Source organism: Aulostomus chinensis, chromosome 18 (assembly GCF_037954235.1).
Source record: "Aulostomus chinensis isolate RoL2024-O1b breed Wild chromosome 18, RoL_Achi_v1.0, whole genome shotgun sequence".
Lineage (NCBI taxonomy): Eukaryota > Metazoa > Chordata > Actinopteri > Syngnathiformes > Aulostomidae > Aulostomus > Aulostomus chinensis.
The window spans coordinates 14200781-14227636 of NC_141337.1; the positions used below are offsets into that span (position 1 = coordinate 14200781).

Here is a 26856-nt window from a genome sequence, read left to right on the forward strand (position 1 = left end):
CCAGCACCTTCTTGCTGTGAGGGGACACTCCCACCTCAGCTGTAGGTGTCATTAAAAGACCGTTGCTGAACACATGATAACAGTGTAACAAGCACCAGAACCATCCTTGGGTTTAAAGTTTGTGTACGTGCACAAGAACTGAACTCTGACACTTCATGTTGACATTTCTTTTCATACATATCTTTATTCTTTAAGAATAGAATCAACACAGAATAGTTAATAACCTTACCTATATATTAATTTCAGTACATACACAGAAAAATATTTTGCTGCTTTTTTTTTGGTGTATTTTCAGAAGATTTCTGCATTTCATTTTGCATAAACATCACTTGATGTTCGGATCATGTCAAGTGACGGTTGGCACGCTCTCTCAGCCGGAGCGCTCCTTGTCTTCCCCCCATCTGTGTCCGTGCATCAGCCGCTCTGTCGCGCTTTGCCTTTAGACTTTCCCTGCAACACAAATGGAGGCTATTAGTTGTCAATCTCAAACCCTAAATGGGTTACAATTTAAAGTGCCAAGTCAGAGCATTGTCATGTTTTTATGTATAAACAAGATGCTAGGGCCATGCTAACGGTTCTGAAGCTGTACTCAGGCAATATAGCGCTTGGAGCTAAATGCTAATGGCAACACTAACGCGGTAAGGCAGAGTAGGTAACTCTTTTGCTCTTAGATTAGCATTTTAGCATACCATGCTAATAAAGTACAGCTATGGCTGCTAACATAGCTCGTTGTTTTTCATGCAACATTATACAAAGGCTTTGAAGCAACATTTTATGAACAACATTGTTAACATCAACGGAACATTGTGAAACCATCGCTACAATTTTTTTTAAAGCAATGTTTTGAGATGGGCTGACCGGAGCTGTTGCATTGTGGGAAACGTTCTCACGAAATCGGACCGTTATTTAAAAGTACTGATAATGTGCCACTTAAAATATTTTAATCTGAAGTACAAAGCAAATTTGAATGCTGCATTATCTTTTCAGATAATGTCTCTATGAGGTAAAAGACAAAATGTTTTAAAAGCAACATTCTGAGGATGTCTTGAGGACCAAAAAAAATAAATAAATGCAGCCATGTCCTGAATAACATCCCCAGAACGTTGCTGAAGTGTTTTGTCCTGGTAAATATTTAGCCTGATATGACAGTATTTTAAATGATAAACGCCCTCAAAACATTCTTTGTGTTGTGGGAATGTTCCCTTCCAGCTGGGTAGATATGACATTAAGTTTACGTGTGCTTAGTAATAAATCCAATTTTGACCTGAAGGTGGCACTGGATGACAAGTGAAAGCATAATCAAACTATTGAACCAGAATGGAACAGAAAAAGAACTTGAGAACTAAATGTCACAGTGAGCCATCCAATAGTTGTTGGGACATTTCAATCAGGACCATGAATGGAGAATTTAAGCTCATGGGGAATCATCATCTGGGTCCCAAGAATATCTGTACAAAAGGGTCCCAGTGCGCAATCAAGTCCCATCCCTGGTCAGGTCCCGCCTATGCAGACAGTACCCACTGCAGTTCCTCTTTAGCGCTAACACCTTCTTAGCTCGACATGGTGAAATATGGAGCAAAACAAGAACTGCTGCTTCTGTAACTCAAACGTGTTGCAGATAAAGAAATGTTTTTGTGCTGCATAATTCACATTTTACAAGGAACCCTTAGCATGCAAATGGCCAACATTACTTTACCTGCAATTCAACCACTATTTATAACAACCGTGATGTTCAACCATTTCACATAGAAAAGAAAAGAAATGGTGATGAGCAATTACATTTAATAGCATGTTACTGTAATCCTATGACTGAATTGCCACTCAGACATCCTATGCTAACTGTTAGCCAGTGCTAAAGCGAAGATTGGGTATTGTCTGTTTGCATATCGACATGCTTGTGTGAGTTCTGTGTCTTCGCTGGGAGAGATCAGACATGTTGGGATGCATCTGGACCACGGTGGTGAACAGGATGATGTCGCCATGTTGCTAAGATGCTAAAACGTGAGAGACTAGCCGTTTTCTCATAATCACAGCAGCAAGTGAGTGACACACCTTGTGTCCTAGCTTGTTATCAGAATGCACAGTATTAGTTTGAGTACAACAAATGCATAACGCATACCATCAATTTACTATTCATAGAGGACCAACAAGCAATGACCTAAAGCGACTTTTTAAAGAATGTAATTACATAATGAAGTTCCAGTGATGCAATATGCATTCTGGATAGCAGTACTTTGAACCCTTGAGCTAGCAGATCAGAGCACAACTGCCCCCAGGATCTGAGTGCAATACGATTGAAAGCATAGCAAAGCAGAGACAAAAGAAAAAAAAAATCATACCATTCAGTTGGAGCACCTGCATGTATAACAGTCAAAGCCACTTTGAGTTGATAACCAACATTTCAAACCATGCACGATGCAGACTGCTAAACCCTTTGGAGCCAGGGGAATACCTTGATTTGTTACGGGGATATGGAGGAAGGGGAACAGGTTTAGGCTGGATTGTCAGAAAGGGAACAGTGAAGAAAGGTCATCCAAGGAGAGGACAATTAAAAGGATATCATGAGAAAACAAAAGAGTGGAAGACATTTACAAAAAAAGATGTGAAAGCGGGAAAGAGAGATTAAGGGATAAAATACACCAAAAGACATTTAATTGGGAAGTCATTAATCATATGTAACTTTGAATATTTTTAAAGGAGTCTGGGATTGCACAGTGGTAAAGGGTGAGGATAAAGCTGTGGAATCTATTCACATACACACAACATGATGTATTATTAATAGCAGGTCTGAGGTCTTGTATTGAGTTGACTTATGATTAGACTCAGGCAGATCAGCTATCCTCACTTATTGCAGCAACAAATGGTCGATCCATTATTTTACCGCCGCCACTGCATGGGAGACTTCATAAAGCTATAGTTCACGACACAGTAAAACTTTCATGTTCGAAAGGACAAGATTCTGACGCACGTTGTTATCGAAGCTAGAACTCGATAGCACTGACGCCTTCGCCACAGCTCATTACAACAATGAAATCAACCCACGTTTATCCCACAGAGTGACACCTGTACGTACTACTTAAACCATACAGCTCTACATTTTACTCAGTAAACACAAACGTAATTAAACACGGATGTACTGTACGTCGCGTGATGAGATAACCGGGCTTACCTTCCAGATATGTGCGAGCTACGAACTTGAGAAGCTCATCGATGAGGATGACCGGGAAGGAGAGCTTCAGCACCACGATCCACTGTTCCACATTCAGATGAGTTAGCTTGAAGATCATCTGGGAAGAGGTAAGAAACAGTTGTGTATGGAGAATGTTGCAGGGGGGGGGGGGGGGGTCATTGTTTTTATACAGAAGCTGAGAGAAACTGTAGTTGCAATCATTTTTTATAATGATGGTTATTTTGTGATGACAGGATATCATCTCGTTATCACAAGATAAAATAACCCATTATCACCCGATAACAAGCATCGTTATATCTTGATAACAGGATATTATCTCATTATCTGCAGAAAACAAAACTCTGTATCTCAAGATAAAGAGATAAAAACTCCTTAGAATGAGATGATTATATTGGTACCTGGAGGAAATTGCTGTTATCTCAAACTGTTCCGATACGCCGGGATAAAAAAATTCTCTAAGATTTAATACTGGCACTTAAGCTTTAGCTAAGCTAAGATAATATCCACAAAATTAGTTTCAAGCAGCATTTCTAGACTGAAGACATTTTAAAAACTAAAAGTATAGTAGCAGCAAATGGGTTTTTTTTTCTGTGGGTGAAGGTGTCATAGTTGTTAGCTGTTTTCACGAAAGATCAATTCATCATCGCCTTTGTGAATCTACAAGAACTCCGGGAATACTGATCTTTGCCTCAAGTGAGCTAACCCATTAATAACAACAACGGAAGGCAGTCGGGTCGCTCTGTTAGAGTTCAGAGAGGCCTCGCGGAGCCGAGCAGCTGGTTCAGTTGTGTGCCAGACTACATCGCGTCTTGCTGAGTAATTTGGGCCTCAAAGCGGCGCGTCAAGCCATGAGAATGTGAACGAGAACGTGGAGGTTGGAGGGGCGTTGTGGTAGTGAGTGTGTGCTGGTGCAGGGATGTTTGATTTGGAGAGAAAAAAAAGGGCTGTGGTGCAGGAGGCCAGACTCACGGGCAGTGGGTCGACGTAGATGATCATGAAGTGAAGGGACATGGAAAGGGTCATGGCGCCCACCAGCCAGATGTTGCTCCAGGGTGGCATGCGAACCAGTGACTGGTTCTCAGATAAGCTGGGGGAGGAGGGGGGAGGAGGGAAGGGGGGTGAATGGGGGAGGCGGAGGGTTATGTTAATGCAAACTGAAAATGCGGGAGCGCACATGAAATTGTGTCTGTGTGTTGAGGTGGATACATGAGAATGACAACAATGTGCCAAATAATGAAACTTATCACAGTGAGTTTCATTAACAGTATTGATGGAAGCGCCCAACAGTTCCCTGTGAGCTCAGACTGTGGTCAGACCTGTTCAGGGCGTTACACATCTCGATGGTGACCAGCACAGATAACGCCATGGTCATTGGAGGAGCGGCCTCAAACACCTCACAGTGGATCCCAGAAAAGTCCTCGTTTTCCTCGCTGCACTGCATGAAGTGAGACTGGGGGGGAGAAACACGTGTTTGTGGAGGAAGGTTCGGGTTACATCAGTTAGCATGGTAGCATGCTACATGTGCATATTCACAAATAACTGTATGAAACACTAACCAGCTGGTGGAAAGTGACCATTGGGCCTTCGTCGCTGTACAGGAACCACCAGGCAGCTGCAGCAACAGTTGCAGCACCGACATAACCTGGAAGACATATTAGCCTGTTAAACTGGGACACACACACACACACACACACACACACACACACACACACACACACACACATGCGCACACACACACACACACACACGCACTCACACTCATCATCCACAACTGATATCGGTTCAAGTTCCAGACAAGTTTCTGATATCGTCAGCGTTGATTTAGTATTTGATATCTAGAGGCTGATGTGTTACCATGGCAACAACATCATTTAGATCACGCCAATTATGGTACACTACAACTCTAACAAAGATTAGTTTTATGGAACAATTCTTTGTTCTGCGTGAAGTTGAGGGTTTTTCAAATAAAAGAATGAATTAAAAACTCAGAGGAAACAAAACCACATTGCTTTACCTCCAATGGCCAGGTATCTAAAGAAGAGCCAGCCAGATATAAGGGGCTCCTTGGGCGATCGGGGGGCTTTGCCCATGATGTCCAGGTCAGGAGGGTTGAAGCCAAGTGCAGTGGCAGGAAGCCCGTCAGTCACAAGGTTGACCCACAGCAGCTGGACTGGGATCAGAGCCTCAGGTAGACCCAGAGCAGCAGTCAGGAAGATACTGAAGACAAATTAGACAGAGAACTACTGTCATAGTCTTGGTACTTGAGGACCCTGACACTGCCCCTCACATTATTCCCCTCACATCCGCCATAGGAACGCTTGAGTAGAAATGGCTGCAGATTGTATGGAAACTAAGAAAGGTCATGCTTGTAATTACTTTTTTTAACCATCTATTGAAATTGAATTTTGTATCCATGTTAAATTGACCCATTATCACATGAGATGATAACTTGTTACCTCAAGACCGCGGCATTAAAAAAGTAGGTCCAAATACAGCCTCTCCATAGATATTCAGTGAAAGACTGAAAATTAGAAATCAGATGTGGCAGAAATGATTTCTTTTCTGCTCTCTCACGTTATTAATTGTGGTGCCCTGCAGATTAGTCTTGTTTTAATTAGGTATGATTGAAATTATAGGCCAGTTCGGACCTGTGTGGGTGACACTATTATTCAATCAGTCAGATCATGAAAAGACCCATTAATATTCATCAGATCTGAAACCAGCAAGTGCTAATAACTCCAAATATAACATGCAAAGAGCTTGTTATACGCAGTCTCCTCTTGCTCGAGTACACACCAGACGACCTCGCCTACGTTGGAGGAGATGAGGTAGCGGATGAACTGCTTCATGTTGTTGTAAATGGCTCTGCCCTCCTCAACAGCAGACACAATGGAAGAGAAGTTGTCGTCAGCCAGGACCATCTCAGAGGCAGACTTGGCAACGGCAGTGCCAGAGCCCATGGCGATGCCAATCTCCGCTTTCTTTAAGGCGGGGGCATCGTTCACTCCGTCACCGGTCTTGGCGAGGTTTATGGGGTAAAGTAGAGAGAAGTTCAGTTTTAGAAATCTCAACATCTTTCAAGTCAGACCACCGTTCCATTTTGAGTGCAGTTCATATTCCCACCATGGCAGTAATCTCATCAAAGCCTTGGAGGAATTCAACAATCTTAGACTTGTGGGATGGTTCAACTCTGGCGAAGCAGCAAGCCTTTCTGACGGCGTTCTTCTGCTCATATGACGGGAGGTCATCAAATTCACGGCCGGTGAAAGCCTTGTTGGTGACGTCCTCATCTTCAGAGAAGATGCCGATGCGACGGCAGATGGCCACAGCTGTGCCCTTATTGTCACCTGGGGAGACAAAACTGAAGGTCTTGTTTTATCTATTTTGGCTGCTTTGTTGCACAATGACAGCGCAATATAATACTGACCAGTGATCATAATGACACGGATGCCAGCTGCTCGGCACAGCTGGATGGAGCTCATAACTTCCTTACGAGGAGGGTCAAGCATACCAACACAACCCACGAAGGTCAAGTCAGTCTGGAGAGGAAAAGAAAGAACATTTTACATCCGCTTGCATTCAAGAACATTTCTATGACTTCATAATACCGACCTCATAATCGGCAAACTTTGTAGAGTCCGCGAGGTCCATCTCATCCTTCCTCAGTGGTGAGTCACAGGTGGCCAGAGCCAAACAGCGGAGGGTGTCACGCCCAGTACCCCACTCCTTGATCACTGACATGATGTGGTCTTTGACCGGGCCAGTCAGAGGTAAACGGGTGGTGCCAACACGAATGTATGCACAACGGTCAATCACACCCTCTGGTGCACCCTGGTAATATGTTGACAACATACGATCACTTTCCAGCATTTCGTACCAGATGTGCTTCTGCTTCATTCAGGCCATTTCCTAAGCCGTTATACTGTCAATTAATTTGATAAAATGTCACAAGCTCACTTTGACAAACATCTTGTTCCCCACTGGGGCTTTGGCAGATTTGGCTGGAGAGCAGTACACAGACATGGACTTTCTGTCTCTTGAGAATTCCAAGGTGAATTCCTTCTTCATCAGCTGCTTGATCACCTGTCAGAACATGAAGGAAAAGAAACAGCGAGATGAAATGTTGACCCAGTTGTAGTTGAAGGCAAACAGGCGTTGTGTTTCTATGAGGAGTCTTATTGAAGGACTTTGGAGAACTTACATTGCAGCAAGCGTTTGCCCTCTCCACCCTGGAGAGGCCACGCACTTCAGTGTTGAACACGTTCATCTTCTCCACCAAACAGCTCAGAGCCGTTTCTGTGGCCTCACCCACTTTCTCATAAATGCCCTTGGACTGCATCATGAGGAGAGACAGGCAGGAAATGAATACAAGTTGTTGGATGTATAAATAAATATGTCTTGTGCACAAAAGGCCCTGAAATCTACACAGACCTCATTGTAGTCCAGTGAGGAGTCATTGCACAGAGCGCAGATGGTCGCCAGCTCAACCAGTCCATCATGCTGGCCGCATTTCACAGACATACCATTCCTTGTGCTGGTAGAAAAATTAGTCAATTAAAAGTTATTTCTTCAGTGTTGTACTTCAGGAATGGCTTCTATTTGAACGAAACCTTCCTTGACACTTACACTTCTCCCTCAGGAGTGTACTTTGAGCCAGAGATGTCAAATTGACCCAGAGAGACACTGTCACCTTCCAATTTATCAATGATGAACATCTGTGTGGAAAAAAATAAAATAGTTTTTGCATCAAATATGAAAAGGCTCTTGAAGCAGGGTACTTGTGTTCGTATGAACCTACCTTGGTTACACACATCTGGTTGGTGGTGAGGGTACCAGTCTTGTCGGAGCAGATGACTGAGGTACAGCCCAGAGTCTCCACGGAGGGCAGGCTTCTTACGATGGCGTTCTTCTTTGCCATACGACGCGTTCCCAGAGCAAGGCAGGTGGTGATGACAGCCGGCAGACCTGTGAGAGGACAGATTGGGATGCCAATGAGACATTTAGAGGAACGACTGAATCTAAGAAGGCAGGCGACAAAAGCAAACAATCTGACGTGCCTGTTCAGCAACTCCTGGATTTCAAGGGCTATGCTTGTGGGCAGCTTGACAGTTGTATTGTTCCCTAAACAGCGCTCAACATGTCAGTCTAACTCAACATCCAAATGGCCGTGTTCTCAAAGGTATTCATGTAGGCTGCGAGCCAGTCAGTCCTTGGCATCAGGTGTGATCAATGTGGCCATTAGTGGAGAAGTTCTGGAGAGTGTCCAGTTTAGTGACATTATAGTGGCATCTGTGTTTGCAGATGATGTTGTGCTTTTGGCATCATGAGACTGTGGCCTCTGATGTGCATTGGCACTGACTACAGCTGACTGTGGTGAGTCTGTTAGCATGAGAAAATGTAATCAGCGCCATTCATGCTCCACAAGCACTATTCGCAGTGACAGCGTTTGATGATTTTAGTGTCCTATTCACAGCTGAGGGTAACATGTTGGAGTACCATACCAAAATAGATCTGGGTAACTATGCAGATTTATTGGCCAAATGGCTTTCCAACTCTCATCTATTTTTGGAGTTGTATAGAGACCATAACAATCAGACAGGACAAAACAAGATTGTTGAGCATCCTGTCTGTGGCAAACAAGTGGAGCGGAGCCAGGTAAGATGCTTCAGGCACCTGCTGAGGATGGATGGGTGCGTCAGTAAAACTGGGAAGAGATCCCAGGAAAGACCCCCCTCCCAGCTGGTCTCAGAACTCCGGAGAGTTTGGAAAAAGATCCTGTTCAGCTTTTTTTTCTTTACCAAAGAAACCACTGCATCTCCAGCATAATTAGTCAGAGTCATTGAACTGTTGGCTTGCAAAACCTACTTACAAATTAACTGACCAGATCAGCAAAACTGGTCAGAAAATAGCAAAACGTAATCGCTAGAATTGTGTCATATTTTTTTACTTCTTTATTTCTTTGCCCCAATTCTGATCTGAGTCATTTAAAATTGGGTATCTAAGTAAACAAACAAACTCAGAAATGCTTCATTTTCTGGCACAAATGACAAAAAAATACAGCAACTCCTCTTTACTCGAGTCTGGAACCAGCAAATGTTTGACATTTTGCTTCTTCTATCAATTTATTGATTATAGCGGCAGATCTACCTGACAGCTGACGTTAAATAAAATGATTGCAATCAGTTAAAAAGCATCGCTATCTTCAAGATCAGGACATTCTTATTCATATTGTCTCAAACAATCATAAGACTATGGCCTCATTTAATGTTTCATGGACTGTAGCTGTGGTGTCAAATGTTCAAGTGACAGGAGACAAATCTTACATAAGATAATGTTCTTGGGCAACCCGATGGAAGTTAATCCCCGGGGGTTTACCTTCAGGGATGGCCGCCACAGCCAGAGCTACTGCAATCTTGAAATAGTAAATAGCCCCACGGATCCACGAGCCTCCATGGACCGGGTCATTAAAATGGCCGATGTTGATTATCCACACAGCCACACAAATAAGGGAGATGACCTGGAGAACAGAGGGATGTGGGAGGCGTCAGCTGCAGCTTTATCATGTACAAACGTTCTCATTTAGGTCACGTCTTCATGTCTGTCTGTCCCTCTCACCTTGGACAGCTGCTCGCCAAACTCGTCAAGCTTCTGCTGCAGAGGGGTCTTCTCCTGCTCCGTGGCAGCCATCTGGTCTCGGATCTTACCGATCTCAGTGGAGACGCCAGTTGCAACAGCAATCCCGATAGCTTTACCGGCAGCAATGTTGGTTCCCTGGATTGAATTTCAAGAGACATTAAGAAAGTTAAAGATGACGCCCTCAAATACCACAGATGTATTTTAGCACGGATGGAGAATTCTCAAGGGACAGTTTGATAATAAACCTTGCACTTCATTTCTCAGTGACCAGAACCCAACAAAACAAATGGACAAATGGAAGGATGAGTATTTTTGAGTGAGACATGCTACCACCGGTGAGACGCAGTCACCTTTAACAGTTTATCATTGTGATCCCACTGAGTGGGATTTGATTTTGAACATTAGAAACACTGACAGGCAACCAATTCATTTTAATTAATCAATCAATCAATCACCAATTAATCCATCACTGCCAATGTCACGTATGTTGGTTAAAGCTGACTTTCAAAATCTTCAGATGTCACAGAAATACGACAGGGTGAGGGTAAAGATGTACCCTGTACCACTGACTGATGATTAAAAGTCTGCAGACATGTTTGAGCCAAATCTGGGACACTTTTCTTGCCTAGGGATCAAGTGTTGTGGGCCAGATGAAACGAGCGGTGATTTACATGCATCACATTGGGGATTGGGCACCCACCCTCACCCTGAGATGTGATTCAAGGCCTGATGGGAGTCATACAACAGATCCTGATCCAGATCCAGAATATTTTTAGAAACAGGCCCCCATTCACTCCCAAATGCCTACACTTAGTGGCCGGACAATATTACGGGAGGGTCAAATGTGAAACCATTATAAAAGATAATTTGACCCAACCTAATCATGTCAAAAACATTCACAGAAGGAACTATTTCTTCTTATTCTTTTTGTTATTACTCCACCATAAATTCTGCCCTTTATTTCTACGAAATATGGTTATATATTACCTGAAATCATTGTTTTACTATAACAAAATAAAACTAGACCTCTCGGTGTACAGAGGAACCTGGCGGCACACCTGTATGTCATTAAATGTGTTCTACATGTGTAATATAGTCTAGTAAAGTCCTGCTTTCATTCAGTTTTTTAATGCTGCAGTCTTCACAGTTCCCCTTTTGTGTGTGGGTTTTATTAAATCTAGTAAATCAAACTTCAGTACAATGAGGCGTCAGCGAGCGCAGTACAAGAGGAGTAATGCTGTGCAGCGCTACCGTCACTATACTGTGAACTGTTTTTCTAAAAAGTCAGAATAAAAAGCACAAAGGAATCTTAAGGTTTGTGGAACAGTAGGTTATGTTTCGGGAGGCTCACAATGGGGCAGCCCACCTCCATATAATATTTAGTGGTTGCCATGCAAGAATGAGTTCTAAAACCAGGGAATTAGCATTGGTAGTTAGCGTTGATGGACGCCCTGTTCTCTTGTGTCAAAGTCATAGGTTTCCAGTTAAATACCCAAGATAAAGTCATTGGTTCTTTAGACAATTTAGCATTTTGTTCTAAAGCATAAAATATCAGTCAATTACAAGCTCAAAGATTTTTAAGCATCTTAAAAATGGCGGTTACTACAAGAGTGACTAGCTTTAACTTTCTAGACATTAGCTTTGTCGCTCTAACGATCGAATTTACTCTTCCAAAACTGTGAAAGTGGTGTTCATGTGTGAAGATTATCTAGCTGAATGAAATGTGTAAATCTCTTACATTTTTGTCCACCACAAATGTTTATTTTCTGCAATAATCAAAAATCCAGTGTAAAAATCCCATTAAATCTTAGTCCAGGGAACCCAATAGTGAGGCTAAGTTCAGAGTTCATCTATAAACACGTCATCCCTGTGGCACTTCACCGGCCCTGAGGTGAAATGGACATGAAAGGTGAAATGTGAATTGCCATCCGTGAACTGGGATGATTGTGGAAGAGAACAGGACTCTCCTTCAGTTGCCCATAGATTTGTCAGTACTTAACATGCTGTGAATGACTCACAGAGAACAGCATGTTCTTCTTGTCCTGGTTGACGGCGCGGAGGTCCGGGACAGCGTCGGTGTGCTTGATCACACTGACGGACTCACCTAGGAGATACAAGCATTGAGTGGGGTGCTCAGGGAAGGAAGCAGGCATCAAAAACACAGAAGTGCCTGTGGGACAGGGGGCCTACCGGTAAGAATGGACTGGTCCACACGCAGCGTTGTTGATTTGATGGAGACGATGCGGATGTCAGCTGGCACTTTGTCACCAACTACAAACATACAAATTTGGACAATTTAACCACATTTTGTGTATCTGAATGACTTGATTGCAGTATTTCAAGAAGGTGGAGGGAGTAGCGGTGATGTGATGGGGGGGCAGGGTTGATTGACTGGTTTTAACACTCTGGATGGATTGTGTTGTTGAAAACTGAAACCGCAGGCAGAGAGGGAGAGAGAGAGAGAGAAAGAGAGAGAGAGAGACCTTGGGGACATCATGTAATGAAAAGAACAGGTGTAGAGCAAACAGAGGGAGAGAGAGTGGCGTGAGCCCACCCCCATCAATATTAAATGTATTTATACTCAAGCTTTTTTTTCTCCCCCTCACAGTAAGTTCCTTCAGTTTCCCCTCCACCCTGTTTTTTTTTCTATGACTTCCTTAAAAGGACCCATGTTCATTCTCAAGGACATCAAACTCGGACACGTGACCCTTTTGAAGATCCAGAGGCTGTAAGACTACGAGTAGCTTTGTCTCTTTCTGTTTCAATCAGGCTGCTAGTCACGCACAACCAGCGAAAAAACAAACCGCCTTTTTGTTGTCTGGCTCCAAAATCAATGACAAATAACATCTTAGCAGCAGCAAACACAAGCCGTTTGACATTTATCATGTATTAGCCCATAGCTTTTGGCTTAAAAACTTGCTACTTGAAGGTTTGAGCTCCTCTTCGCACACTGATCTTGAGGGCTTTTTTCACATTGACATGCTTAAATCTGAGTTTCAGTTTTGAGGACTGACGTCATATCTAATTTTAACAGGATGTAGAGTGTTGAAACCTCCAGCGCACCAATAATGAGAACAGACTCCATAGTGATGTAGGAGACGTCTCGTATCCAATACACCTTTGATGTCAACTAGATTGTGTTTTCATTGGATGTGATATGTTGTTAAGTTAGGTGTTAATCTTTTAAAAAAATATTTAAATTTGCTTTTATTTTGTAGGATAATAAAAAAGGCAATAAAACCGATTACAGCAATATATCGCAATATTTCCTTTCACACTACTGTATCGATATTCTGGCTCCTAGTATTGTACATTTTATGAACTTACATATTTTGAATATTTTAATATAAATTAAAAACAAAACAACTCCTCTCCTGAAGACGTCGCTGCACGGATAGTTGCTTCCTGTCTCTGTTTATGCCAGAAGATGAACTTCCAAAAACATTTTAGCGCGCTTTTGCTTGAAAGAAAAACCTGGGAAAAATAAAAGATAGAATGAATACAATGTATTTATAATTAGACGACCCAGACAGCCCACAGCTTGTAAGCTCCATTTTTTAAAATTTCAGTAAATTATCGACATTATCGCGATATTTATCAAATCATATCGTATCGATTCGTGTTGCAATATATTGTGAGAAAACAGTTTCATGAAGTCTGCACCCTATTTAAAGAATTTTTCTCATGTGGACAGATGAGAAAACACCTCTGCTGTGTTGGTCTTGACTATGATTAATAAATCAATCCACTCTTAACGGTTTTGATATCTGTTTTCGTTGCTTACCTGCTGCATTGAACAAAAGATGCAGCAGGTGAAGAATTTAATTCTAGTCTGGGAATCTTACCAGAAACCTCCACCACGTCACCAGGAACGATCTCCCTTGCCTTGATTCTCTGGACACTCTTTCTGTCCGCCCGGTAAACTTTCCCCATCTCGGGCTCGTACTCTTTCAGAGCCTCAATGGCACTCTCTGCGTTGCGCTCCTATAAAAACACAAACAAACAAAAAACACGAAACTGAACAAAGCAAACATAGGGTTTCAACAAAAAAAAAACTGCAGAAGCATTTTTTTCCCCCACAGTAGTGATTGTTTTAAAAAGAATATAACAAATTATGCCTCATTTAAGGAACATTCTTAAACATCGGGTCTTTTGTTTAGCCCTCAATTTAGTCTCGCAGGCAGGAGGCAAAGCCTAATGGCTGGGTGAAAGCCAGTTACAACCATTTAAACACCAACAGGCTGGTGAGGTTGAGTCACTCTCCAACCAGCTGCAAGCAAATAACTGTCTGACTCAGTGAAAACTCAATCAAACGTGCAACACACACACATCAGTAGCTTTTCCTCACTTGTGTAAAATACTACATCTTTGTGTTTGTGAGTAGAACAACAGGTTGTCCAGGGGAGTAAACCAGTCCGATGTTCCCTCCAGTGTGGCTCCTTCCAAGGCTACACACCCTGTCACCCTGGCCGCCTCAACATGTAAAGCCCAACTTATGCCAGCCGTCCTCTCTCACTCCATTCTCCCTCATACCCCCCATGTGTTAATCCTGGTGCATAGTTTCCAAATGACTGCCACGGGGTTGATATGAACCCCCTACCGCGCACACACACACACGCACGCACGCACACACACGTGCTCGTGGTAACGTGATCATCCCACTGTATTTTTACTGTGGGTTGCTCAGTGTGGATTGTAATGAAGCAGAACGTATTTTGTCTTCAAGGCAGGATGCCCCCCACCACCACCACCTCACCAACCCCCAACTCTCTCTCTCACACACACACACACACACTCGCTTTGTTGGCTTAACCTTTCACCTTTTCACCTCCTGCTGACGTCATGCCTCTCATTCTGGCTTCCCTTGAACTCTGAGCTCTCAGATCTGGATGGAGCGTGCGTTCGCCGTAAAGGACAAAGGATTGCGACCTGAACAGACTGCCGTTATAATTTATCATGTGTGACTGTTACTAAGTATACGAGTCTATTTAGGTGTGTGTAAAAGACAGTGTTCAGGGGCAGGTATGTGTCCTTGAGATTGAAATTGTTCCTGTGCGTGAGTGAGCGTGTGTGTTTGCTGTTTCACTGACCTGCCACACTCCAACCACAGCATTGGCGATGAGGATGAGGAGGATGACGAAGGGCTCGACAAAGGCTGTGACAGTTTCTTCACCTTCCTCGAACCAGGCCAGCACCTGAGACAGAGTTGGCGTTAGGTCACAGCTCAGTCTCTAACAATTATGCTCCAATTGACTCGTCACGTTTTGTCCAAAAAAACCCAAACAAACTGCAACTTAAAAAAATGTCACGATTCAGTTCCGCTGATTACTTTTTTCCCCCCATCAAATCCTCTAGATTCTGACAGCACACAACATAAAGTTACTGCTGCACCTGAAGAGCGGCGGATACACTGATTTTCTGTGTGACACATGAATTTGAGTCAACATTCAGTCTGATAACATGTAAATAGTCAAGAAGGGCGGCGCAATGAAATAATCCGCGCTCAAGTTAGCGGAGGGCTAACAGGAAGCAGTCTCTGTATGCGTCCACCTGGCAGCGCAGGAATGTCGTCACATACACAAACTCAGCTCTATGATGCACTATAGCTTTAAATACCACAACATTTAAAAGAACAACAACTATTAACACAGTCAGACACATGCGTCCCTGCGTGCCCCAGCAAGCTAAACGATGAGCCGCTACAGTAATGAGTCGACTAACCGATGAGCGGATTGACAGATATTTGCCCCTTCACTGTTTATAGCCGTAACGTGACATTCGCTCACTCACCATTTTAATATACTGATACATTGGATTTTAGGTTTTTATGGATCTTTCGGTATAAATTTCCCGAAAAAATCTTTTTTCTTTTCTTTTTTAGCTAAAATTTCACGACTGTTTTGTCAAACTACTGATCTCTATATTGTCCTTGTGGGATACTATTACTATTTCACTAATTCTGTCAAATATGATATGTAATACAACTTAAAACTAGAGTTAGTTGCGGGTGACTCTTGTTCTCAGCTTAGTGCTACTTTTAGCTTGTTGTGCACCGGTTGCGTTAGACTTGATGATAACGTCGTGTGTACGGTTATCCAGCTATGAGCCATCGCTGACCAGCGCTCGTACGTCATGTGTGAGATCTTCATGTCTCTACATGTGACTATTTCCACAAGCTATAGTCCAACACGTGTTGGCCCCCTGTGAGCGGCCGTCCCACGTTACTACACACAGCTCTGTTTCGGAAAGGCTTCGTGTTGACATTGACACAGATTAGTTGCAGGCCAGCGGAGCGCCCTCTCAACCAGCGAGAGAGTCCTCACATCCCTCCTGGGTAGCATGTAACTTTTTACATCGTCTGTCGTGTTTTTCATTTGCTTGCAATGTTTCACACCATTTTCTGTTAATATACTCAATCTGTCTTCCACCGAAGACCCGATCGATCTCCAGACGGAGAGTCAGCGGCTGTCAGCACGCTGTGGTAGGACATTCCTGCGTGTATGAATAGGGTGACCGTGCATCTACAGTATTTAGTGCTCTCTCTTTTAGAAACTATACACCACTCTGATTCTATTGCTCTCGTTTGTCATCGTAACAAACAATGCCATTGTGCAACCCAATCCACAACCCCCCACCTCCCTTCCCTCCACCTCTCACTCTCTTCTGCTGCTGCAAGCCATCCCTCGTTCCTTCCATCCCTGACCTTTGTCCAAGGATACAGTTTCTCGTCCTGGCTTGAGACTTTCTTAAAATAAAGCTCCTGCCATGCATATGTGCGCACACAAACACACACACAGGGCCAATCTCTTTCTCTTTATCTTGCCCTCTCTATTTCACACATACACACCACCATCAGGCCTTCTAAGGCCATAGTGACAGCTGTGCAGGGAGGCCAGAGGGCACCGATAGCGGATTAAGACAATGTGTCCCGCCGACTCTCCACTAAAGAGTTTTGGAGAGCAACAGGGGAGGGAGGAGGGTGATAGAGGGATTCCTTGTTTAAATGAGAGTGAGGACATGGGTCTAAATGTAATTTAATAACCAGCTGATGTACAAGCTGTGTTTGCTAGCCTGGGTGTGTAGATGAGTGTGTGTGTGTGAGTGTGTGCGTGCGCGCGTGTAATTACAAAGACAAACAGGCAAAGGGTGAGCCAGGATGGAGGAGTTCTTACTTCACTGTCGGTTTCATTGTCCTTCTTGGACATGTGTTTCACTAATTGATACATCTTTAATTCCTGTTCAGTTTTGATTTCGCAAAACACTTCATGAAGACAAGAAATAATGTTTGACTTCCTAGCATTCCCAGGCATGACTTGGTCCTCTCGGGCTATCGCAGTCCCAGACCCTGAACATTTGACTGGAACTCGTTTTTGAAAACCTGGGAGTAAAAGACCTTTTCTTCCTTTGGCCAAATGAACTGAAAGAGGTTTGTAATCAGTGTTGCATTTACACTGTCAAGAAGTGTGATTTTGAACGATTTTACATTACCCTAGACAATCCTTGCAATAACAGTTAAGAACATTTGCATATCTCTCTCAACCCAGTCGGTCAAGGCAGATGGCCGCCAACCCTGAGTCTGGTTCTGCTCACAGGTGCTTCCTGTTTAAAAGGGAGTGTGGTGTAGTTGTGCTTTTATGAGAGAGCTCTGAGGTCACTTCTGTTATAAACTGCTCAGACTCACTAAAAGTGAGATATCGAACATAAGAGGGAAGATTATGATTGACATGTAGCAGGAAAGATGGCGAGATGTAAGACGCGGCGTCGAATTTGGGATTTATTACTTTGTGATTATTACTTTTGTTGATTTGCTGGCATCTTTTCATCAGCTTGAACTGACTGAAGTGAGTGTGTGTGTGTGTGTGTGTGTGGTGACGCTGCACCAAGCAATGTCTGCTGTTATTCGTTCTCGTATGGTTGCTACTCCTATATTTTTACTCCGTGTGTAACTGTAACAGGCCATCATAAACAGAGTTTGCACAAATTTAACATTATTTTCTCAGTGAAATATGAACGCTATGCTCGCCAAATCTCAAATTGCTGCCATTGTTTGTAGATGGATTTTATAGAACTGGTAATTTACTATTTTTTAAGATATTTAAAAAGAAAACTCTCCAGGGTTTAAATATGTAATGTCCATCAGATTTATGTTCTATATTTACAAAAACAATTTTCTTCACAAAAAGTTAGCAACGTCCTTGTAGTTTCACTGCCCATCAGAGGGCGCTCTCAGCTACCACTGGGCTTCGATGGAAACTAATATAATTAATCAGTAAAAAGCTTAGCCTTTTCCGCGTTATGCGCTCTCATCACTGTGTGATCACGTACGTATAAACTCCCCCCCGACTACGTGAAACAGTTCTGACAAATCCAGATGAAGTGCAAGGATGAAGAAACGGGTCGAATAATGAAAGAGAACAAACTCACAAAAGAGATGCAGGCGGCTAACAGTAAGATTCTGACCAACAGGTCCTCAAACTGTTCCACAACCAGCTCCCAGATACTCTTTCCTGTTGGAGGAAAAAAAAACATAAAACCACAATCGACAAACCACAAGACTGAGTGACCATATATAGACTTCCCCTGTGACAGATTTATGAAGATATGATAAAATGTATTTGTACAAATTTGGAGCTCTGAATGTAGCATGCACTAATTCTTGCACACGAGCGTGCGGCTATGATCGGTGTCCTGATTATAATACATCACCACTACATGTTAATTAGTGCTTCCTCAGAATCCTACGTCTGATATGTCTGATAAAGGGTACAGAGCTCAAGCTTTGTTATCATCTGTTCACACTGCTAGATGGTCTAATTTGTTCCGCCTGACAGAACATAACCGGGTTCTGATCGGTTCTGTTGTGTGGAGCGTGCGCTGTGATGTCATCAGTTGTTTGGGTCCGAGCAGAGTCACACGAGAGACAGAGGCCAGTGACAGGTGTGACTTGTCATCAGAGCAGCTAGGGGCATGCGTGTGTGTGTGTGTGGTGGGGTACAGGCGTTAAAAGATGAACTCTGATCAACAGGACATGCGATTTACACATGAAGGTGTGAAAGGCAGGTGTTTAGGGTGACACTCACCCTCCTCGGCTGGCAGCTCTGTGGGTGAGGAGAGACACAGGTGATTAACACGGCGTTTAACCACATCACATGTTTACTCAGTGAGATCCTGCTACATGACCATTCAATAATCCTGCACCGCGTAGGTACGAGTACAGTTAAATAAAAGCAAAACAAAATGAAGGCACGAACTATTAAAATGTACTGAATGTTCATCTGTTTGCGTTTATCTCTTTATGTATAAATCTGAATTTTTGCTGAACTGGCATTTAATTTGAGCCTAAGGTGTCCTTGAATCCTTGAATAAACGATTGATTAATGCCGCCATCAATCACTCCATGGTACAAATAGAGTTGCTTTAACGTCTGACCTTTACAGTGACCTCTACTACCTTGTTTGTTCTTGTCACAATCCATTAACCTCTGCAGTTCCTCCACACCAAACAAACCTGACCCTCTCTGGGAGTCGAATACATCTCTTTTTTTTATCGGAAGCTCATCTAAAGATTTGGGTTTTTTTTTTTGTTATCTTCAACAGATGAGGTGTGATGGCATAAACGGCTCAGTGAGGCACTAAAATGATGTCAGCTACACCTGCTTCTCCTGCTATGGTGAGTTCAAGTGCCTCCTGGGAAAAAAAAGCAGCCAACAGGCCTCCGTTGTCTGCCTTACTGTAACGTAAAAACACAACAAATGGGGACTCTAAGCCCACTTCCTGGCTGACTCAGGGGCTTTCGTGGGATTTCACGGCCCTCCTCTGGAGTTTGAGTTTACTCTCTCGCCGTGATCACTTAGGAGGACATGAGTGGACCTACAGAGGTTTCAAAAAACTCAGGAATTAATGCTTCATCTTCCATCTTTCACTCATTTCCCATCTCTCAGCCATCAAAGCTGCCCCTGTCAGGTCGGCTGCCTCTACGCCTCCCCATCCCTTCTCCAACCTCCAGCTCATCCATCTTCCTCCTCTCGTGACTTTCTTTGGTTCCTCTGCCACTGCCATCACCTTCACTCTCTCTTTATAAACACTCTTCCTTCAATCTTCCTCCTGATCATCCATCCATCTATCCATCCATCCATCCATCTCGTTCTCCATCTCACCATTGAACCCGTACTTGTCCAGGTTCCTCTTGAATTGATCTGGTGAGAGGCCTGTATCTTCAGTGACGCCGAAGTAGGATAGAACGTCCTCGGAATCTCTGGTGTGCGCGTTCTCCATCCTGGCTGAAACGGAGAGGCTTCGGGATAAAAGGGGATAAAGCGGAAACACGTCAGTCTGCTGATGCTGGAAGTTAGAACAGTTAGACAAGTGAAGTTCACCCACCACTTTCTTGAAGTGAGGGATTGAGATTGAAAAGTGGCAACCCCCCCTGCGTTCACACTAGCTGGCTCGCTACCCCGTCTCACTCTCTCACTCACTCTCTCTCTCTGGGCTGTTGCTGTCCTCTCGGAGCCCCGGACTAACAGAAAGTGCAACATGGCAAACTGTCCCAAAAAGTTTTATACAGATGAAAAAGTGGCCTCATTGGTGCTCGCTCACCATGCACTCGCTCCTCATTGGCCAAGAGTGTCACAAATAGGTGGGCAGGGATGGTCCTGTGGCAGAGGGGTGGGTGGGAGAGGGCAACAACTGCAGGGGGGGTCCGCTGCCCTGCAGGCTGGAAATAAGATGTGCATAAGAGAGCATGCACGGTCAGGACGAGGAGGGGCAGCATAGCGGTGACGCTTTGTGAATGAGACGTAGGGGACACTGATGGACACAGGAAGTTACTCTGCGCGCCCTCAGTGAGGGAATAAAAGAGATGTTACAACACGCTTTTAATGTCTGCTTTGACTGAACATTGGAAAGTGAAATATTTGCAAAGGGAGGAAGAGGAGAGACATTAGGAGGATGAAGCAGTGGCTGGATAGAGAGCAGTTTGAAGGAGAGTTCTGACTCTTTCTCCGCTCTCAGGTTCGTATTCATAATGAAGATCGACATCAGCACTGGTACGGAGCCCCAGAGGTGAAGCAGCATAAAGGACTGAGTATTCAGAGGAAGATGGCGTGTGTCTTTTGCAGGGCTGTCACCATTAAAGTGTTAATCACGATCCAATTAAGTCACAGCGTAACGCGTAAATTTTTAAATCACATTTAATCGCCCGCTATAGTGTCCCGCCTGCGCAGCCGTAATTAGCCGCTCAAGCTGGGAGCCACAGTGCGGCCCCACTCGCAGCTGCGCGACGCGACTTTTGAGTGGCTGGTTTCATTTTAAAAGAATCCCAGACCACCATAGCAAAGGCTTTACGCGGATTTTTGACATTTACGGAAGATCCCGTTTCAGCTGCCACCTACAAGCTCAACACTCTTATATGCACGTGATTAAAAATGGTGATTAACAGTTGAATCCGGTGATTCCACACGATTAACCATTTCATGGCCCAAGTTTTTGTTTATTTCCTAACTTGTGGCCACGACTTAATTACACATCACACAAGATCCTAGTTTGGTTGCTACATCTAAAAGTAGGTGAGTTTCTAAGGTTTGGGAGCAAGATCTGAGTGTTGAAGCCTCATTTATTTGAACACTTACAAAAGCTGTTTGTGAAAAAATGAAAATGATTCATGCAATTTGTTTCCATTAGCGTAACGCATGGCTCTTGTGCCCACACTGGAAAACAAATGAGACTCCCTTGCTTCATTAAGGTATACGGAGCGTTCACAAGTTCAAAGAAACAAAAACACATTTTCACTCCTTGCGATCCACATGATGGTTATTTTATTTCAATTTATGAATCATTTTCCCTGTAGTATACGTGCTTTATATCTCAATATTTGTGTTGTCACAGAAACAGGCTTTGAAACAACTTCAAACGACAATCTTTTCACAAGTATCAAAAATGAACCCTCTTGTTTTCAAATGACTCCGAGACATATACACAACAGCGCCAACAAAATTAATTACGACTGACAAGAGGTTAATGTCGATGTGTTTCTGACCATTTTATCTTGATTATTTGGTAACTAACATTACCGCTAGTGTTTCTATGCTCATTTGAACTACGAGCTAGCGAACGTTAGCACTGAGCTATCGACTCGACTCACTTTCCGCTTTAAGTCACAAATAGGTCGAAGTTATGAAGGTTTAATTTTGTTTTCATCATTAACAACTGACAGTCTCAAATCATAATTACTTTGGAAACACATGAAATTAAAGGGATTTATTTATTCTGCCTGTGTATTGAAATACTGTATATATCAGTGTTAACCAAAGTGTGGGACGTGGCCCCTCTTGATCCAAGACTGTACTACAAGAGAGAGCCCAGGAGAGGTCATTCAGAAATAATTTCAGTATAATTTAATTGATTTATTGAAGTATTTTGTTATCTTCTCCTTTAACTTCAAACATTTATAGCTTCACACATTCACATGGATTTTTTTTTTTCTGTTTAAGAAAAAGCATCTCAATCGTAGCGATTGGAATCAGAAACGTTTTGAACTTCAGGAGTTAGTTAGTTTAAATAAAGCCAAGTTATATATCAGGACCTTTCACATTTAATAGTTCAGAAATTATTTTTCAAATCTTTTTCACCAGTGACTTATAATAAAGTCTCATACTTGATATCCTTGCATATATTTGCATATTTGTTTTTTTCCCGCCAGAGGAAACACTGGAAAGCAGCAGGTGGGTGTCGGTCTTTGCAGCGCCTTCAGGCCGGTGTTGCTCCTCAGTCTGTCTCTGTGCTCATTGGTGTCTCGCCGCCGTCCCCCCTGGTTCCCCTCTCACCTGGATGCTGTTGTGTCCCGGCCGGCTGGCTGCAGCAGTGCAAAGCTCAAGGTGGCTCTTGCTGACATTTAGCTCAATCTCTCTTTGATATCAGGTTACTGCGGCTGATTCTAAGCACTGTGCTCTAATGCTAATAAAACACAGCGGTGATAATGCCACACACACACACACACACACACTCACCAATGTTCTTACAGAGAGTGGAGGCAATTCTTGAAACACTATTATTACTTGGAAAGAATGATTTGCTGTGTGTCAGCGTCTAAAGTCGTTTCAGCTGGTGTTTCATACAGAGACAAACTATCACTGACAATATATCTTTAAACTTGATAGAAGGGACATGATGTCGTGACAAAATGAATGTTACCCTGAGCTGAAAGTAGTCTGATACTTGTCTTCCCTCACAGTAAAGGTTTTTGTGTTATTATATATCACATTGTTAGATTAGATTACATTTACTTGGTGAAACCTTGACTGAACTTCCGAAGAATATAAAGGGCTAAATAATGTTTTCTGTAATTCTAGTGATTCCTTGGATAATAAAGAGGCCACCGTAATCTAAAATCATAAGGCTTTCTGACAGAATCCTTTTTTATTTTGAAACCAAGATTTCTTTCTCATTGACCTTGACCTTTGACCTCTTTTTTTCCCAGGTCATTCTTGCGTCACAGTGGACGTCTGAGCCAGATTCCCTTCAAGGCGTTCCAGAGATAACAAAATGAGTCATACAGCTTTCATCAGCGTACAGACATAAAATTATTAACATGGAATCAAATGTGGAATATAAATGTGGATGATGTTTACGTCGCTGACGTCAGACCTCCTTTTAACCGTTGGAAAGATAAGAATAAAAATCTTGTTGACGTTGAAATCTGAATTTGTTCTGCCATCAAACTCCATTGTTGGACTTAAACAAAATATCAACATCTACAAATGTTGGGATTTCACATAAATGTATGGTTTTGGAAATAATACTTTGACTTCAACATTTCTGGCTCTTAAATTTCTACTCTCTCAATCTGGAGTTGGACTGATCTCCCTGCAGCTGTATTCCACATTCAGCTTCCCCATCAAATGATTATGTGCATAATGTTTTAGAGCTGGCAGTGGGACGTCTCAGTCGTGATGTAACCTGTGTGTGTGTGTGTGTGTGTGTGTGTGCAAGCTTGTTGGCAGCCGGCTCGATGTGGGAGGTGGACATGTCAGGTCTGCCTGCCTGTAGCTGCTCATCACCATGATAGATACAGGAAGTAGTTCGCGGGAGGCTGGTGGACACCAAAAGTAGCAGCAGGGTGAGCAACAGTGTGTGTGTGTGTGTGTGTGTGTGTGTGTGTGTGTGTGGGAGTGTGTAAGCTTTGAAGTGCCCCACTGTAACTGTACCTATAGGAGCAGTTGTGCTCCTCTGGTATAAATAGTGCCGTGGGCATGTGGGCCGGCAGCTATGACACAATGGCAGAATTTCTGTGTTCTTTCAGGGAGGTTTGAGAATTTCACACCTGGCAGGCGAAGACCCGCCCCCCAGACCCCCCCAGATGCTAGACTAAGAATTGAAGGTGACATGAAGGTGGAGATGCATTTACTGACAGACAGAAAAATGTGCTTTTTCAGGCAATAACAAATAAGTCTAAGGCTAAGTCTGTGAAATATGTTTGTTGGAGGTCTGCTCAGTCTGAAGCATTTTGGTTGTCTACATCTTTTTTCATAAAACGTTAGTGACCAGATGTTGGATCTAGCTGGATTTCCTTTACAACTGAAAACAGGACAAGAATATTTTCCATCCATCCATTTTCCATACCGTTTATCTGTTAAGGGTCACGGGTGCTGGAGCCTATCCTAGCTGACAGTAGGCCAGAGGCGGGGTTCACCCTGGACGGGTCGCCAGCCCATCGCAGGGCAAGATTATTTTAAGTGATCAAAATGTTTCATTAAAAGAAAAAAACACTTTGAAAGGTCAAAGTTTAAAGTAAAAATACACACAACACCCAAGAGAAAGTTTATTTACAATGTGCTGTCTAACAGGAGGTCCTGTCCCAGCATTTATCTGTTTTATTTTAAATGGGACCATTATTTACAAAATGATCATTGTGGTGCTTTAGAGAAGACTTGAACCTCGCTGTTGAGGCCAGAAATGGAGGGTGGGGGGGGGGGGGGTGGTTGCCAGGTTACATATTCAAATGAAAAGTGGAGTGATCTTCTCTGCAATTTCTAAACAATCAGACTTATTTTTGCAACCGGCGAGTTTACTGGAGAGACAGCAGGAGTAACGGACGTGGACTTCACTTTTCATACACATTCATACACAGAGGCTCAATTATTATCTTTATGTAGTCAACGGAAACCATTGCCAGTTAGCTTAGCTTAGCTTAGCTTAATTTAGCATAAATACAATCACAAGGATCACTAACAATCATGTTGATTTCTCTGTGTAACTGGTACAATTGATCTTCTTAATAGGGAGCTATAATTTAGAACTATTTGAATGACAAGCGATACCCGCTTCTTCTCCTTGCATGTGGAAGACAATGAATTCTGGTCACTGAGTAAACTCGGAGGACGCTGATCTTCAAGTGCAATTTGACAAACATAAAAAATGTAAACGTGAAGTCTGCCATTGCTTATCATGCGTCATCTACTTGAGTTAATATCATTTATTGAATGAAAGATGATGTTGATGTTTCAGGAGAAACCGGGGTGTGTAAAGCGTCTTTATATATTTCATGTTGTGTCCTACTTGACATGTGTGGAAACGTTTCTTCCATCTCTAACATCTTAATAATCTCTCACCTGAAATGTCCTTGTTCTCTATTTCACCAGCCCATGATTCCTGTCCTCTCCTGCACCCGCTTTATCACTTTGCCACCCCGGGCCTCGAGACTGCCCCTGGAATGTCACCAAGGCCAGCTCACTTTTAAGTGAGTGCGTCCCCGAGAACATGAAGCGAGGACTCACTCGGGGCTCTCGAGTTGCTGTGTTATGTCACCAAATCTCACGCTGAGCTCCCTCCTCTTGGATTGGAAACCGATAAAGAGCCACTTCCTCCTCAGAAGATCACAAGATCCGTTTGAGCTTTGCAAGGAAAAAAAACCTGCAGAACACATCCAAGTAAACACACACATACACACACACACGCGCACACACACGCTATACTGTGCCCCCTTAGTGTGTTTACAGAGGTGTACTTGGTCCGTTATGAGCTCCTAACATCATTGAATACCAGCTGCCACACAGCGCTTGTTTTTAAATTAATAATTAACAATTTCTTTTTAAGAACTACATGAAAGATAAGTTTTTTTTAATTAATAAAACACTATTAAACACAGTTCAAAGTGTGTGTGTGTGTGTGTGTGTAGCTTCAATGATATGTGTCCAAGTGAATCCAAACCAATAAACAGATATTGGTACATACTGGACAACTAGAATCAAACTTTTTTTTCTATTTTTCTGCCCCCCCTCTTTTTTATTTAAAAAAAGTTATAACAGCGCGGGCGGCATGGCTCTGAGTTACAGAGTCTGTCTAGCAACTGAAGCACCATTGGTTCGATCCCCACTACCCCCTGATAGGAGATCAGACAAATAAGACACTCCTCTTTTCACTGTGTTTTGTTGTGTTTTCTATTTCATGTGAATTAAATGGAAAATTCTTCATTCTCTTTTCAAAGTCATGGGAGCCAGTTACATGTACTTTTTTTTTTTAACCACGTTTGTAATTTGGTTCAACTTCAGCTTTTAAACCAGCGTTAAAAATAAATGTGCCTCATCTTACCTGTTGAAATTCAAGTGATTCTGATTACAAAATGATGTGACTCATATTTTCTTACATCAGCGCCTGTATCAGTGTAAACCTGGTACTCGTCGCGCTCTCGCCACTTTAACATTTCTGACTGCGGCTCACAGTTGTGACTTCATCAGTGCAGAAAATGCTTATGCTAATGAGACAATGCCCGTGTTGTGTGTCCGGGCCCCTCGGCTCTGCAGAGCATCTCTCCCTGGTAGGTTAGTTGGAGGAGTTTGGCATTCTTGGAGCTTCAGAGTATATTTAACTTTGTGGATCCCCTGCCGGATGGCCCCTCCATATAGGGGCCTGAGTGAGCGTGGGTAGGGTGGGGATGACTGGATGTACAGGGTTGGAGAAATGGCAGCGATGACAGAATGATAGATGAGCGTTGGGCAAGATGGAGGGGCTGCAGTGTGAAGAAGTTGAGAGAGATGT

At 43.1% G+C, this 26856-nt stretch overlaps 1 protein-coding gene and 1 long non-coding RNA gene across 6 annotated transcripts; one reads left to right on the forward strand and one right to left on the reverse strand.

The window, feature by feature from the left end:
• Positions 1-166: 166 nt before the first annotated feature.
• atp2a1 (ATPase sarcoplasmic/endoplasmic reticulum Ca2+ transporting 1) lies at positions 167-20340 on the reverse strand. 2 transcript variants are annotated; one of them, XM_086185902.1, is made up of 25 exons: positions 20206-20340; positions 19983-20119; positions 18907-18924; positions 18251-18333; positions 14917-15021; positions 13672-13810; positions 12017-12097; positions 11845-11930; positions 9806-9961; positions 9566-9707; positions 7989-8155; positions 7817-7905; positions 7622-7724; positions 7392-7523; positions 7148-7273; positions 6803-7021; positions 6618-6729; positions 6314-6537; positions 5987-6207; positions 5205-5407; positions 4747-4832; positions 4507-4640; positions 4160-4277; positions 3170-3287; positions 167-450 (listed from the first exon to the last, which is right to left on the reverse strand). In XM_086185902.1, the coding sequence occupies exons 2-25, from the start codon at positions 20098-20100 to the stop codon at positions 440-442; spliced, it is 2991 nt and encodes a 996-aa protein (XP_086042028.1). In that variant the 5' UTR covers positions 20101-20119; positions 20206-20340; the 3' UTR covers positions 167-439. The 2 variants fall into 2 exon arrangements, with proteins under 2 accessions (XP_086042028.1, XP_086042031.1); XM_086185905.1 differs by lacking the exons at positions 14917-15021; positions 18251-18333; positions 18907-18924; positions 19983-20119; positions 20206-20340 and adding an exon at positions 14175-14295 and having other exon boundaries at positions 168-450.
• Positions 17205-25835, forward strand: LOC147245313 (uncharacterized). Of its 4 annotated transcripts, XR_015110199.1 has the most exons (6): positions 17205-17252; positions 19423-19495; positions 22523-22697; positions 23300-23938; positions 24122-24199; positions 25461-25835. It is a non-coding gene; the product is annotated as an uncharacterized LOC147245313 (long non-coding RNA). The 4 variants fall into 4 exon arrangements; XR_015110197.1 differs by lacking the exon at positions 24122-24199; XR_015110198.1 differs by lacking the exons at positions 17205-17252; positions 19423-19495; positions 24122-24199 and adding exons at positions 21201-21389; positions 21505-21565.
• The last annotated feature ends 1021 nt before the right edge of the window (positions 25836-26856 follow it).

Bases quoted from the DNA above. Each gene is read 5' to 3' on its own strand.
- atp2a1 (XM_086185902.1), bottom strand. From the start codon at position 20,100: ATGGAGAACGCGCACACCAGAGATTCCGAGGACGTTCTATCCTACTTC. The intron at 11,931-12,016 runs GTAGGCCCCCTG...TGTATCTCCTAG, and splicing joins GGACCAGTCCATTCTTACCG to GTGAGTCCGTCAGTGTGATC. The intron at 7,022-7,147 runs GTGAGCTTGTGA...ACATATTACCAG, and splicing joins GGAACAAGATGTTTGTCAAA to GGTGCACCAGAGGGTGTGAT.